Below are 17,416 nucleotides of genomic sequence, written 5' to 3' on the forward strand. Positions count from 1 at the left end.
TTGTTTATTTATCTTCCATGAAGAAGTACATTCTAAAACTTATATGCAAACATTTTATGGTTGAAATTACTTGACTCTGGTAAATAAGTATATAAACTTGAAATTTACTTCCTAAATTCAATATCTGTACAACTATAGTGCATTTAAATTTGTATTATGTTGATTAATATATAATTTTGAATTTAGTATGACTTCCATTATTACTGAACTAGTAACATATTTGTTTAGGGGCCGGCTGAAGGAGTCATCGGGTGCGGAAGTTTTCCGCTGCATTGAAGAACCATTGGTGGCCTTCGGTTTTTGTTTGCTCTGTTGTCGGGTTGTTGTCTCTTTGACACATTCTCCATTTCCATTCTCAATTTTATTTGAATGCTTTGACCTCTAATTATGTCCCATGTATGAATAGTAGGAGGCATTCTACAAAGAACCTTTGCAGCAACTATCGATGGATCAAAAGGTGACATAAAGCAAGGGTCAGTCTGAATTGCTTTGCTGAACCAGCCTATCGTATTGGTTGTTCTTGTCCTGGATATGTATGAAATATTTGCCACTAGACGTCAAACAAGCAAGCAATTAATAAATCAACCCTCCTCAAGATATATTTTCTTCTTCCTCTTAAATCCATAAACAGACTATCATAATGATTTCATTACATTATCAAAATCAATCAAAACAAAAATGAAAGGCATTTGTATAGTAAAATACTTTATTCCAACCATACTAATTTATACTTTTTCATTCACATCTCTTACAGAAATGGGGACACTCATTTCTCAGGTTGGTGTATATTTTGCAGTACATCTCCTGTAAGTCATTGGTATAGCCATTACAATAACCAGGACTTGGTAAAGCACAATTTACTACAAAAAAAAGATATATTAAGAATTAAACTTGGAATCTTAAGTGAAAATTTCGTGGAAAAAAACCAGTATTTTCAATTTGAGCGAAAACTCAACGTAATTCAAGTTCATGCGGGCCCCATATCACCGATTTTTTAAAGTTCTATGCTAGGTGTCGACCACTTTTAATTACATGTCATGTATTGACATTTAAGAACACACACATGGCGTAGTATTAAACTATTATAAATTTAAATATGACAACAACAACAAACTAGAGGCTCTAAAGAGCCTGTGTCGCTCACCTTGGTCTATGTGCATATTAAACAAAGGACACAAATGGATTCATGACAAAATTGTATTTTGGTGATGGTGATGTGTTTGAAGTTCTTACTTTACTGAACGATTTTGCTTCTTACAATTATATCTATCATGAACTTTGCCCATTAGTAACAGAGAACTATATTTGGTAAAAATTTACATAAATTTACCAAATTAATGAAAATTGTTAAAAATTGACTATAAAGGGCAATAACTCCTTAAGGGGTCAATTGACCATTTAGGTCATGTTGACTTATTTGTAGATCTTACTTTGCTGAACATTATTGCTGTTTACAGTTTATCGCTATCTATAATAGTATTCAAAATAACCAAAAACGGCAAAATTTCTTTAAAAATTACCAATTGGAGGGCAGCAACCCAACAACCAGTTGTCCAATTCATCTGAAAAATTCAGGGCAGATAGATATTGACTTGATTAACAATTTAACTTCTTGTCAGATTTGCTCTAGATGCTTTGGTTTCATAGTTATAAGCAAAAAAACTGCATTTTACCCCTATGTTCTATTTTTAGCCGTGGCGGCCATCTTGGTTGAATGGCCAGGTCATCAGACACATTTTTCAAACTAGATACCCCAAAGATGATTGTGGCCTAGTAGTTTCAGTGGAGATTTTGTAAAAGATTACTTAGATTTATGAAAAATGGTTAAAGATTGACTATAAAGGGCAATAACTCCTAAAGGGGTCAACTGACCATTTTGGTCATGTTGACTTATTTGTAGATCTTACTTTGCTGAACATTATTGCTGTTTACAATTTATCTCTATCTATAATAATATTCAAGATAATAACCAAAAACAGCAAAATTTCCTCAAAATTACCAATTCAGGGGCAGCAACCCAACAACCCATTGACCGATTCATCTGAAAATTTCAGGGCAGATAGTTCTTGACCTGATAAACATTTTTATCCCATGTCAGATTTCCTCAAAATGCTTTGGTTTTTGAGTTATAAGCCAAAAACTGCATTTTACCCCTATGTTCTATTTTTAGTGGTGGCGGCCATCTTGGTTGGTTGACCAGGTCACGCCACACATTTTTTAAACTAAATACCCCAAAGATGATTGTGGCCAAGTTTGGATTAATTTGGCCAAGTAGTTTCAGAGGAGAAGATTTTTGTAAAAGATTACTTTAATTTACGAAAAATGGTTAAAAATTGACTATAAAGGGCAATAACTCCTAAACGGGTCAACTGACCATTTTGGTCATGTTGACTTATTTGTAGATCTTACTTTGCTGAACATTATTGCTGTTTACAGTTTATCTCTATCTATAATAATATTCAAGATAATAACCAAAAACAGCAAAATTTCCTCAAAATTACCAATTCAGGGGCAGCAACCCAACAACCGATTGACCGATTCATCTGAAAATTTTAGGGCAGATAGTTCTTGACCTGATAAACATTTTTATCCCATGTCAGATTTCCTCAAAATGCTTTGGTTTTTGAGTTATAAGCCAAAAACTGCATTTTACCCCTATGTTCTATTTTTAGCCGTGGCGGCCATCTTGGTTGGTTGACCGGGTCACGCCACACATTTTTTAAACGAGATACCCCAATGATGATTGTGGCCAAGTTTGGTTTGATTTGGCCCAGTAGTTTCAGAGGAGAAGATTTTTGTAAAAGTTAACGACGACGGACGACGGACGCCAAGTGATGAGAAAAGCTCACTTGGCCCTTCGGGCCAGGTGAGCTAAAAAGTAACAGATAACTTTACAAAATTTAAAAAAAATATTTCATCTTGAATATAAAAAAAATGTTAATCTGATATGTGTTACGTCATGCAAATGCATCTTTATACAAGAAAGACTTACAAGACTGGCATTCATTCCCTTGGAAAGGACTGTTCGGATGATTAATACACGTGCATTCACACGTTCCTAAATCTAGTGATCCATCATTCATGCACATTTTCCCGCCACAATCTATAAATGTATAAGAAGTAATTCTAAGTGCCACACGTATTTTTTTAACCAGTTCCGGATTAAATATGACAATTTCAAATGTGAAAGAAACTATAACACAAACTGTGAAAATAAGAACCACCGGTGAAATATTATACATGACGATAGTTCAAGGGAGGGGGGGGCAACATTATTGCATGCTATGATTTCCTATGATTTTTCTATCGGTAACTTTAAATTTGTCAAGAGATCATCAAATTTTATGAAATTTTTTATGATAAAAAAGACGGACTGAGTATTTAAATCAAAATTGTGAAAATACGTTTTTGTTTTATTTTCCATTTAAATCTCGTGGACTTGTGCTACTTGAACCGGAGCAAGTTCTTCAAGATCATGAAATAACATTTGAAGGCCTGAAAGAAAATAGATTTATGATTTTTGCTTCAATGTTTTTAGTAAAAAAGGACTTGTTATTGGCAGTCAGCATTACACTTTTACCCTGACATTAACACCGGAATTTGTACGGTTATTAATTAATATTTGTAGAAGTGACACAGGCATATTGACCAACTGTTCGGTGGACATGGATACTTTTTAAATTAGCATTTGCAAAATATAAAGTGTCTCAGATTTTCTTTGTTCTATGTTCTAGTATATTTTTCATTTTCCGTGTTAGATAACAAGCTGTCAGAACGTCTTTTTTTACGTGCACTCTTGACTCAAGATTATGGCCTTACTTAATACTTCGTATTTCTAACTTTGTATTACTTGTTTCAATAATGGATTGAACAAAGATTACGATTTCGACTGAGGATTTCGACCTCATACATAACATATGAAAAAAGTTCTCACAGTTTAAAGAGTAAAATCGATGCCTTTCAAAGATTAAAACACAGCTTAAAACCTGTACGTAGAAAAAAACAGTTTAAATTTAACAGCGTAAAAAAATAATCCAGGAAAATGTTTTTGTTGTGACAGCATAGCCTAGTTATCTTTTTTCAAAATACATTTAGACAAAATTACCGCATAAGCCGTCAACACAATTGTTCGGACAGGCCTCACATGGTTCTCCATTTATCCACGGCACTGAATATTCTTCCCACACCAATCTAAATAATAAAATATATTCTGTACAAGGGTTGTGTGAACTTTATTACAAAATTATCAAAGCTTTACAATTCTAATTTAGAAATTAAAGAATATATCAATCTTTATAATACCAAGGATTTATATAATCATGGTTATATCCTTGAAAAAACTCCAACAATTATTAAATGTAACCATAGTAACTTATATAACTGCATGCATGTTAAAACCCCTCAGTAACCAATATACTGGCATTACATGTCGTGGACTTCCAAACAAAATATTAAGGTATTCCAAAAAAAATAATTGATGTAAAAGTACTCCCTTGTGTGTGTATGAAACCATTGATGAATTATTGTGCTAACCGGCATCAAACTTCAACTTTGGCATTACATTTTTTTTCTGAACTTTGTAATAATTAAAAATCTGTCTTTTTAACGATATTCATTTTATATCCATATGAATTTCACTGAGAGTCTCTTATAGATCTATACATATATATTTACATACGTGTATGCGTAATTGCAAACAAAATATGCAGAACATCCACACACTCCCCGGGCACAACCAATACGGTTGGTCTTCCAGTAAAGTATCTGAAAAAATATAGCAATTAAAATAATAAGATGTGGTCTGACTGCAAAAGGTACAACTATCTACAAAAGACATAAGTATAATATTTTTATCAAACGTTCAATATGTATAGCTATAATGTATATTTCAATTTCCGTTCAGAAATTAAGAAACTATTTAGAAACTAAGGTTCACATTCCCTTTGTCAAAGCTGACACAACTAGGTGGTTTGGTTATTCTGGACATTATAGTACCAGCTGACACAACTAGGTGGTTTGGTTATTCTGGACATTATAGTACCAGCTGACACAACTAGGTGGTTTGGTTATTCTGGACATTATAGTACCAGCTGACACAACTAGGTGGTTTGGTTATTCTGGACATTATAGTACCAGCTGACACAACTAGGTGGTTTGGTTATTCTGGACATTATAGTACCAGCTGACAAAACTAGGTGGTTTGGTTATTCTAGACATTATAGTACCAGCTGACAAAACTAGGTGGTTTGGTTATTCTGGACATTATAGTACCAACTGACCGTTGGTTAATTATGTTCCATTCCTTCACAGTCGTAACGTTACTCGTAAGCGGTAACACAAGTAAATCGCTACGGAGGCACGGGATTTAGTACTTTTTATTTCCTACACCTATAATTTAATCTGGTGAACACTTTTTGTCTTGTTTTACCTGGGCAGCATGTAGTACATCCCAAGCATTCCCGGTAAGCGATCCAGTCCCATACTCAAAGTCGTCTCCTTCTTTAAACCATTTATTAAGACAATCTGACCAACCTATTGACCCATAACACAAATTCTGTCCAGTAGCAACACCAGGAAGTGCTGAAATAAATAATTCTCTTTTGGAAACAAAATATTTAGCTACAACTAAGTGAACGATGATCAACTGGAATTCAACTGAACGAAACATTAATCATTCCATTTGCAGAGTTCCATATTGACCTTCCAAATAAAAAAAAAAAAAAAGTTGAAAGCATGATGAAAACGTTATTTTAAAAGTGATATATACGTTTTAGTATAATGGCAAAGTTTACAGCAAGTTTACTATTTAAGTCTTTAACCGTGTTATTTGTGAAAAAAATATCATATAGATATAGTCAAACAAAAACGACTAAGAGAAATTGATTACTGGGTACGGGGAGGGGTTATTTAGTCGAATTGCTTTCAGGAAATCTATGAACTATTATGGATATATAGTGACGTTTAATATTATTGGATATTATGGAAAATATTTACAGAAAGTTTACTGTTAGTTTTTATAGATCTTTTTAAATCCTTTAACTGTGTTATTTGTGAAAAAAAAATATATCATATAGATTCATTCAAAAGAAAACGACCATTGAAAGGGATAACTTGGTACGGGGAGGGGTTATTTGGTCGAATTGCTTTCAGGAAATCTATGAAGTTTTATAGATAGTGACGTTAAATATTACACATACAATCAGAATATCTATCATAGTATTTATCATGCTCCATTGAGTATCTCAGTGCGTGTTTCATTGCCTCTTCTGCTAAAGCTTCATCCCATACCTAAAAAAAAGAGAAACATGTGAACTATTATATAACAGTAATATGTACAACTATATTACAAAACTATGTGTACAACTATATTACAATGTTATGTGTACAACATTACGATACTATGTGTACAACTATACTAGGTGTACAACTTTACTAGCTGAAGGACACCTATGGGTGCGAGAATTCTCGCTACATTGAAGACTCATGTTGGCATTCGGCTGTTGTCTGCTCTATGGTCGGATTGTTGTCGCTTTGACACATTCCCCATTTTCCTTTTCAATTTTATGATACTTTGTGTACAACTATGTTACAATAACACATGCACGACTATATTACAATACTATGTGTACAGCTGTAATATTATGTGTACAATTTTATAACTATGTGTACAACTATATGACAATACTAAGTGTACAGCTGTAATACTATGTGTACAAATATATGACTATGTGTACAACTATATGACAATACTACGTGTATAACTGTAATACTATGTGTACAAATATGTTACAATTCTATGTTAACAACAAGATATATGTTTTCTATTTTGATTTTTACTGTCTTTGATTCAACATAAGAGCAGTCGAGATTGTACATAGAGCAAATAGAATAAGAAAAAGGATATTTCCTTCCCTTCATGCACATCTGATATCAATCTGCCATATTGTGTTTAGATCAACAGTTAGCTTTTATTTTAAAAGTGTTCCCTTTTCAGGGTGTTGGCATAGAATGGTAGCGTATAAGTGTCTTCAATCTTCCCCTTTTCCACGTTCATCCCAACTTGTCACCGAACAGATCTTACAACGGAATGCTTGCCGCTTCTGAGCAACATGACGGTAACCTTTGCGGCAACAAAAACTATTTATCTTAGTAACCTCTTTCTCCTTGTCCGCATATTGTTTTGAGAACATTTTTTTTTGTGAATCGTGAAAGTTTTTTTTCTGATCTGTTTATTGTTGGTTTGTGAATTGTTTGGTTTTCAACTGATCTTTTCTTTATTCTTTAAACTTATCAAACCCCACAAATATGCATGCAAAACAAATGCAAGGTATTTTGAATTTCTCGATGTTGGAAGTAGAATTTGAAATAGATGATACATAGTGGAAGATATTAGCAGGCAAAATCGAGGGAATTGTGCAAATGATGATACAAGCATGAAAATTACCACAAAGCATCATCATTATATACTTTTAAAGAAACAACTGCTGGCCATTAAAAAAAATCATATTTTCAAGATGGCCACCGCCGTTTTCTAAAATGGCTGTTTTTTCAGTTTGAAAATACTGATTTTTTCTGGAAAACTTTTCTTTTATCTTCTTTAAGTGTAAAAACAGCTGTCAGGTTTGGTAGCTACCTTCTTTACACTAGACATGAGTATTTGACACATATAGGGTTTGCGCATGCGCGAAAATGTAACAAAATTCATTAAAAAATATTTTAACTATTTACTATTAATAAGTGATTTGGGATTTTCAATAATATTATGATTTGGTTTGATAACATTTTTCAAGGTTATGACACACATGATTTAACAATTTTGCGCATGCGCAAACTATTTATAGACATAATGAGTGATTTGTATGCACTACCAGGGCAAAGTGGTATAAATCGTAGTTCATCGCATTCCTCTAAAAAGCAAGTAAGTGTAAAATCTATGATGCCACTGTTTAAAAACAAGCCTTTAGACCACTTTCGAGTTCATCCGTCACCGGCAAAAACTCGTCAATTATGCACACCTTTATGACGTCATTTACCAGATAGAGGGGCTCGCCTGTATCCCTGCCCTATTTACGTTCATCAAGCGTCTTAGTGATCGTTTTTGTGCAGGATAAACTAGAAATAATGGTTGCTCTGTAGGTACTTACTGACAATTCCCTAATGACAGCAGTGTTGATTGTCTATTTTCAGAATTCAATTTGCCGAATAATTCGTACAATATAGAATTTTAATTTTCCAACCACTCGCTCAACATTGTAAGGAAGTGACGACGCCCCTAAACGCATAGATGACTGCGATAAAGGCGCGTATAATTGACGAGTTTTTTCCGGTGACGGATGAACTCGAAAGTGGTCTATTCAGTTGCAATGATCAGGTATTTAATGGAAAAGACGGAAAATGTGGTTAAAACGAGAAAAACATCAATAGTAACGGCAGATCAGCCACTTTTGGTAATGGATATTCAGTGGGAATTGCCTGATATGTACTGAGAAGATAAGTTTATCGTCATGTAAGGTGGATTTCACATTGAAATGACTTGTTATAATATTCTGGGTGATATATTACGTGAAGGTAGATGGACACATGTATCATGTGTCCTCACTAAAACCATTATTGCAATACCTAGAACGGCATATTCCTTTATGTATGTTCAAATGTACCTAGGACTAGACACGCGCATCAGATAACTCTATGTGTTTTAGCTTGAAAGGTATATATCGGCTTAAGAAAGCTAAACACAGAAAATCATGTCATGACTCTGTGACGTTCAATGATTTGATAGACTGGCGTAAGAAAATATAGTCATCTCTACCACAGTTCAATTCCTGGAGTTCAATTATAAAAAGTACTTCTTGTGACAAACAGTCCATATAAAGCATGATACTTTATTCATTTAGGTCTTGATCGTGTAACATATTCTCGATCACGACCGACCTTCTCCGAGATATGGCTTCTCTTAAGTCACCCACAGGTTGCAATTGATTTTGAAAATGATAATTTTACTGTACGTAAGACCAGAAAATATTTGTCTTATAACACAATTGATCAGACAAAAACAGAATAACGCAATTGTAAAGGGCGATTTGTTATCATAGGTTTAACCGAAGACCTCATTAAAACGTATTGATGGTAGCTAGACCAGAAGTCAGTAGACTATCAGATAAATTTGCAAGATCTAGTGCTTTGAGGCATTCTATAATAGATGAACGACTTAATGAAAACACAAGGTTTCTTTAAAAAGATCAAAGGCAAATAATTTGAAGATCGTTTGAAGCAAATACAAAACGAAGGAGAACCGTTTTCTCACAACCAGATTAAAAAGAACAACTCCTATTATGTCGGTAAAATAAAACTGTAAACGTTTTTGTAAAAAAAAACAAAGCTAGAGCTCTTAGATATCTTTTCTATACTTTTATTGTTTGTCGCAGTGGACAAATTGATTTGGAATATTTCTTAATCCATAAAGATAAACTGCTCCTCCGTTTTTGTTTTCGGATGTCATTTTAAACAGTGGTATTAAATCGGTGCAAATGGATAAACTTGAAACATTTTGTAATTTGCAGATCCAAATTCTGACGCATTTATCGTTGATAGAGCAGCAATGGTTAATTCCAGGCCACCTTGTAGGGAATCAATATTTGATGATTTTGCAATTGTGTTATACGGCCTTAAATAAAATCTTCCATCGATAAGTATCCAAGAGTAGATATTGTGTTAGATTTACTAAATGAATCATTGAAAGGCTAGATGTGAGAAGACAAAAGTTGGGTTCTGGTGTAGATTCCTCTATGAAGATGACAACGAAAAGAATTTTTTCAAGTGTCTTGCCGACAGAAATGCTTCTGTAGATACTAATAAGGATACTTTCCAGCTACCCCTTGTAAGCATGGAGACGCAGATATACGAATGTTTGTCCATGTTCGGCCTGATTATGAAAATTGTTGTAGGACGGTAATTTAAGGTAGCACCGACACAGATGTAGTAGTATAAGAATTGCAGCACTCCAAAAATATGGTGGAACAAACTGTGAATAGGTTTTGGCAGGAATGAAGACTTTTGATGGCTTCCTGTACGTGATATATCAAATGCGTTTGGTCCTCGTGTATCTACTCTTCTTTTCATTCATACATTCAGTGCATGTGACACTACGAGAATAGGTCAGTTTGGATGACATAGGAAGTATTTCAACATGTAAGGGACGTACTTATTTCTTTGCTGAAGTATAAAGACACATACAAGGACATAACAGAAGCATTTGTTTGCATCATGTATGACAGAACAACATCACTATTTGCTGTTAACGAGGCACGATGTAAATTTTTACCCAGGAAGCAGCGTTATTGTCATGTAGTTCCGCCTACAAGAGGGTTTTTTTCGGAGCACATCCAAAGAGCAGCGTATCAAGGAGGATAAGTTTGGGCTCAGCCTGATTTATGTACCAATTCATGAACACTGGGGTTGGATGAAAGAAAAAAATCGAGGACTTCTTCGGCTACCGTTAAAGTTACATCCTCCTGTCGGGAACTTTTGAAATGAGGAGGCGAAATCCAGTTGTGTTGGTGACTGTAAATGCTTCCGTTCTGTCCTTCCTTGTACGAGTTTTGTTATTGGCTACTGTCCGATAATTTTAAGATAACGAACCTATTTTTCTAACAAAACTAGGCATTTAAAAAATACATTTTCAAAAATTTTGCCGCCATTTTGAAACCGGAAATCACTCTTTTTTGTCATTTATGTGTTGTTTTTCCGTACTTTAGGAACTGTAATTTACGCTTAATAAAACCTTACATTGGATTATACCTATAACACAACTTTCAAAGATTTACAACTGGATATGACGCCATTTGCAAAATGATCGGTGGCCATCTTGAAAAAATGGAAATTTTTGATGGCCAGCACCTGATTTCTTTTAATTATCGTTTAGTCCACCTGTATACCAAATTTCATGTTTGTATTTCATGCTTGTGTTATTACTTGTTAAGTTGATGAAAATAATTAAAATATTTTTTACGTATTTGCATCTAATTTGGAACCGGAAACCAATATTTTTCTTCAGCTATGTGTTGTTTTGTCGTACTAAGGAGCTGTTTTTAACGTTTTATCATATCTTTCAAGGATTAAAATCCCTTGTAAAATTGCTTGAAAGTAAAAAAAAATGAAATTTTTTACTCGTTAGCTGACATTTTGAAACCGGAAGTCACCTTAAGTTACATTAATGTATTGTCTAGTCGTTATTTATGAACTGCCGTTTTCTTTTTATCAAATCTAACAATGGATTTTACATATAACACACCTTTCAAAGGATTAACAAATATTGGCTAATTTGTTATAACGCCATTTTCAAAATGTGTGGTGGCCATCTTGAAAAAATGATTATTTTTTCTGGCCAGCAGCGGATTTTTTATAAGTATCATTTAGTTAACCTTTATACAAAATTTCATGCTTGTATCACGATTTGCACAATTATGTCCATAATATCTCCCACTAACAGTGTAATTGGTGGTTTGATATTTTCAAAAACTTACCATTTTCATCATGTTTGTTGCATTAGGAGCAAGACGTTTTCTGAAGGCGTTGTGGGAATCTACAATCAGTTTCTGCGTGTACGGTGTCACTTTACCGGGAACCTTTAGACGTTGTAGAATAAGAGAATGAAATCTATATATTTAATAATAGATTTATCTACATGGACTTGATAACTATCATATCTAAAATCCCAATACAATGACCAGTTTCCAAAATATAGCACAGAAGAAGCTAAACAACGTTAGTTTTTTACTTTATAGTTAAATCCATTGATATTAGGATAGCATATAGACAATAATAGTGCATTGACTTGACATATCAACGATATAAGGATGAGGCTTAGAAACGGGGAAATGCGAGGCTGTGCCGAGCTATTTCCCCGTTTAGGGCCGAATTCTGATATCGTTGATATGTCAAGTCAATGCACTATTATTGTCTTTATACTGCATTCTAAAAAAAAACATTTTCAATTGTTGTTTAAAGCCTTAAGGTTATTTCTTTGATTTAAATATTAGGGGAAATTCCCGTTAAAAAGGCCTCATATCAATTTCGCAGAAAAATATACAACACAATGAAATGTACATTTACCTGAACGAAATTGTTTGAGAATGGACTTAAATACCAACCATAAGCATAAAACATAATGATTTATAGGTTGCAAACAAAAAATATTTTACAACTGAAATATGTTTTTCCAATAATTGCAAAAGAAACAAGATTGAGTGGTTCCAAGCATCGTCGTATGCATTGGAAACAAGAATTAACAAGTTGAAGAGGTCGTATGAATATTTAAATATTATTTCGGCAACTTCTATTTAAATATTCGTGAGGAAAAGTGAGGTTAGTGACTGTATATGACATAGAAATATACAGTCAACGCATTTTGACTGCTCAAATAGAACGAGTGCAGTATAAATATGATTATACAATCCCTTTTTAATATTTAACTATATTTGACAGATATATCGATATAATATAAAGTACTGATTGGAAAATCATAAATAGCACGAAACATTATAGTCTTGAGACATTTCTGTTCTATTGTTTTTACTAATAAAAAGTAAAACTACAAAAATACTGAACTCCGAGGAAAATTCAAAAAGGAAAGACCCCAATCAAATGGCAAAATCAAAAGTTCAAACACATCAAACGAATGGATAACAACTGTCATATTCCTGACTTGGTACAGGTATTTTCTTATGTAGAAATGGTGGATTGAACTGGTTTTATAGCTAGCTAAACCTCTCACTTGTATGCCAATAATAAACCATTTTACTATTATAGTTGTTACTTGACTGCATTCGCCCGTCCATTATACCCCTAATTTCATATCTGTTTTTGTTGTTGTTTCAGGATAAAAGTACTTTTAAAAATTCAAAAGCCCAATATAAAATCGAGGTTAAAAATTATACTCACTGCCAAAATTTCAGAGACACCTAAAACGGAAACAAAATTAATTTATAAGCTTATGTTCATGATGATGTTACTTAGTTTAAACATATTTATTTATAGTGGATTGGGAAACAAGTTTTGCAACTTATATTAATCCCTTTCCACTTTGCGAGTGCGAGTGCTGCCTTGTAGCGGCATTAGCCTACTCTTTTTCGAAATCTACAAGGGTGTCTTTAACGTGCAAGAGATATGGCTCTCTCTTAACACGGGTCAGCCATTTATCGTCCCCTTCCGACGGACTATCATCGTTTCCTTAAGACCATACTCGCAAATGGTGTCAAGGGAGAGCCGAAAATTGAGTTCCTGAAATTTTCATCCCAAACGGGAATCGAACCAGGAACCTTTGTGTTAGTAGTCCGATGCTCTAACCACTACACCATGATGTTACTTGAAGCTAATGTATTTACCTGCCTTAACTAAAACTTCTATATTTGTTAATTGTCTATGTTCATAATGTATACCTTTCATGTTCAATAAACAAGTGAGGGTGCAAAACATAACGAACGGTCGATTACACAACTTTTAATGAAACTTTAACAATTGTAAAATTTATTTACGATAAATGATGTTTACATAGGGCACAGGAACACAGGCATTTGTCTCAGATTTTTTTCTTCTGAGACAAGGTATATAGGAATTAATTTCTGAGACAAGTGCCTGTGCACAGGAAACATCTTGATCCACTGGCGTGTTAACATCACTTTCTGCACGATTGTGCTATTTCGTGGCGGCCAGTTTTAATTGATTAAGAAAGCCGGATAGCCAAGATTGAACCACCTACATTTGGTATGAAAACTAGCGCCTCTAACCAATTACGACTTGGGTCGATCACACCTACCAAGTGCGAGATTCGAACTCATCACAACCTCAATGCTGACAGGCTAATGATATAATAGACTACTTAGACTTAGCCACCACGGAACAGAAGAAATAACTAAAAATCTTATGAAATGGTATCCAGGAAAATTGAGTTTCAGGACACCCAGCACTAACCCCAGCTCTCCTGCGCCAAAAACTAGACATTAACTTCACATCGCATGCCTTAAATCTTAAAGTATAAGAGTAATAAAACAGCCCCTTTGGTAGAATATTGAGTTTATAATGTATGTGTATGAAATCATATCAACTAGATAATACCCAAAAACGGTTTTTCTGAAAAAGTCAAAGGCACTGAAAATATCTAATCAGCACTTTCATGAGTTTTGATTTCTTTCATGTCTTGCACCAAACTCACTTTCGCTTTCCTTAAGTTTGCATTTACTCCTGCAGATATAATCCATCATACAATTTAGTTTTGACGACTTCAATATATTTAATAAAAATCCTTTTAAAGCAAGTTGAACTGCATGCGTTATTACGTACATGGGGGGGACATATACTTGCCTCCCCATACCGCTAAAGTTACATTTGCTTAAGAGCAATAAAAACACATCCATTTCCATAGCACGTTTATTTCAAAGAGACAGATAACATCACATGACAAATATGCATCATCATCATACAAAGGGACACAACTCTCACGACTTAACTACACAACACTTACGACCATACAATACAGATACATAACATCCCGCCCCCAAAAAGAAAATTTCCGAAATTTTATCAAAATGGTGTATGTGTTTTATCCATATACAATTTCAAGAAGAAAAAAAATGCACTATAACAAATTCAAACTATATAATCACTTCCGTATATTAAGACTCAAATCAGTATAAATTTTCCAAATAATCTTTGTAAATACATTTATATTCACTGAAATATTCGTGGCTGACCAGTTCTCAATCTAGCATCCATACACACCAGTATCAACAATGCAGAAAAATCCGAACGTCTGGCATCTCGATCTCCCCCTTAGGACCTTATGCACGCATTACGTTCATTCAACATAAAAAAATATGCATTTAATACATTTACTCAATCTAAATGGAAAATACTAGAATACTGTCATAAATGTAGCTGTATATAACAAATTGATAGATAATCATCTCTTAAAAATAGTAAATATTACATCAATGAAACACTTCATAAGTTACATATGCAGTCAAAAGAAAATACGACTAATTCTCCCCCTCTAACGTGTTCAATCTCTCATACATCACACTCACAAAATAAAATAAAGATGAAACAAATGAATAGCTCCAGAAATGTCAATATCAACCTAGGTTTTATTTATGACTATTATCTCACCGCTACTGACAATCCGCTATCAAATCAGTCCAACTGATAACAGAAATATATGTATTAATAAAAAAAAAAAAAAAAAAAAATCCTTCTGAGACAAAATTGAATTCATAATTAATGTTCGAAATAAGTCGGTGTTTTCCTTGTTACTGGGTAGCGTACGATGAGATAAATCTCACACGTACCGTCTGTAGTATCATTTTAATAGTTCAAAACTGCAACACATTTCCTCTGCTAAATCATAAAATACACATATATAGGCCAAGCCGATTAGTCTAAAGATAATGCCAATTACAAAGCAATTATCATTTCGAAGTACTGTAAGATGAAAGGCCGGGACGTCACATGATACATGATACAGTTTTCTACACACTTAAACATACACAGCTGCATTTCTTGTAGTCCAAATAATTATGACGTCTTGAAAGGCTATTATATTTTTTTTCTTTGACGCCTTACATCGAAGTAAGGCGTCAAAGAAAAAAAATATAATAGCCTTTCAAGACGTCATAATTATTTGGACTACATTTCTTGATGTCAGACTGACCAAAGCCAAATTGCGGTTAAAATTTAATTGTTTGTGTAGAAATTTCGATCGCGTCCAACAGTCCAAATGAAAATCAAAGTTCAAATGATAATAAACAATTGCGAAATATTTTAATATCAGTGCATGTAAACAATGTTGTTTTAAAACAGTTCCTTGAATTTTACCGTTTTCTTTTGTCGACGAAAAACTACAATGGCGACATCTGAATATAGGCTAAATCCAAATTAAAAACATCCAAATATTACATAAAATCAAAACATCGGTTACGGTGTCAAATGCATGGTACTGCTATACTCCACTAAACGAAAATTTCAAGATTTCAACGTGGTCATAATATAATAATGGTGCCGCCAGCATCGTGGTCTAGACTATTAGAAAGATGGTTCGTCATCTTTGGGGACAGCTCACATGAAATACACATAAATGGGTCGTTTTAAAGTCCTCCACCATATTACGTACATGGGGGGACAAATACTTGCCTCCCCATACCGCTAAAGTTACATTTGCTTAAGAGCAATAAAAACACATCCATTTCCATAGCACGTTTATTTCAAAGAGACAGATAACATCACATGACAAATATGCATCATCATCATACAAAGGGACACAACTCTCACGACTTAACTACAAAACACTTACGACCATACAATACAGATACATAACAGCGTACGGCTAGTTAAAACTTCTGTCCCCGTGTTTACATTTAGATAATACTTGAATTTACAAACCCTATACCTCTTAAAAGTATTGTTTTTGATTACAAATAAAATAATCCATGCAAAGGCAGATTATCTGAAATTCTGAACACAAACTCTGTAATGTATTTTTGCGTTTGTTTCTCAGTCTTATATTTTCTCCCATTTATTTGTATTGTAGTCCTGTCATGTAATGGTGTCATTTTAATATTATAATTAACATTGCCATTAAAGCGGTAGGTTTGAAATGCCAGAAAACCAGGTTCAACCCACCATTTTTTTTTTCTTAAAATGCACTGTACCAAGTCAGAAAATGGCCATTGTTATATTATAGTTCGTTTCTGTGTGTATTATATTTTAATGTTGTGTGTTTCTGTTGTGTCGTAGTTCTCTTATATTTGATGCGTTTCCCTCGGTTTTAGTTTGTAACCCGGATTTGTTTTTCTCTATCGATTTATGAATTTCGAATAGCGGTATACTACTGTTTCCTTTATTTGCTACACTTTTCAATATCGGAATTTCTAAAATTATAACAATAATTCATTGACTTAGGATATATTTGTACAAAAAAAAAATATTTTTTATGTATATACTTACAAATAAAAGCAATAACAAGAATAACTTGAATCAAACGTCCTAAGTCACCCATTTTCTACAGTTTGCAATAATTCACTTATCGTACATATGTTACGGAAGATGAGAACTAACTGCTGGTTTTTTCTTTATTTGTTCTGTACTGGTCAATAACCTTATTTACATATTTTATATCTACATAATATATATCTTTTTGTTGTTCAATGACAATGCTAGAAAGTGATTCACTATATACATGCACGAAAAAAAATAATGCACATAGACGACTGTTCACAAAGATAATTAAATATGCGTTGACATATGTAAATGTTGAGTTAAGAATGTGTTGAATAAATAGGGTTAGGTATTGTTTCGCCGATATTTCTATTAAAACCACAATTTATAATATATTCCATGGTCAATTGATATAAAACTAGCAACCTAA

General features: G+C 33.5%; 1 protein-coding gene across 1 annotated transcript; it reads right to left on the reverse strand.

The window, feature by feature from the left end:
- Nucleotides 1-735: 735 nt before the first annotated feature.
- LOC134684311 (cysteine-rich venom protein Mr30-like) lies at nucleotides 736-12,955 on the reverse strand. The gene is made up of 8 exons (XM_063543598.1): nucleotides 12,940-12,955; nucleotides 11,523-11,624; nucleotides 6,198-6,288; nucleotides 5,429-5,580; nucleotides 4,679-4,764; nucleotides 4,106-4,191; nucleotides 2,993-3,103; nucleotides 736-860 (listed from the first exon to the last, which is right to left on the reverse strand). Exons 2-8 carry the CDS (start codon nucleotides 11,532-11,534, stop codon nucleotides 736-738), a joined length of 663 nt encoding a protein of 220 aa, XP_063399668.1. The 5' UTR covers nucleotides 11,535-11,624; nucleotides 12,940-12,955.
- Between the last annotated feature and the right edge of the window lie 4,461 nt (nucleotides 12,956-17,416).

This window comes from Mytilus trossulus, chromosome 9 (assembly GCF_036588685.1).
Source record: "Mytilus trossulus isolate FHL-02 chromosome 9, PNRI_Mtr1.1.1.hap1, whole genome shotgun sequence".
Taxonomy (NCBI): domain Eukaryota; kingdom Metazoa; phylum Mollusca; class Bivalvia; order Mytilida; family Mytilidae; genus Mytilus; species Mytilus trossulus.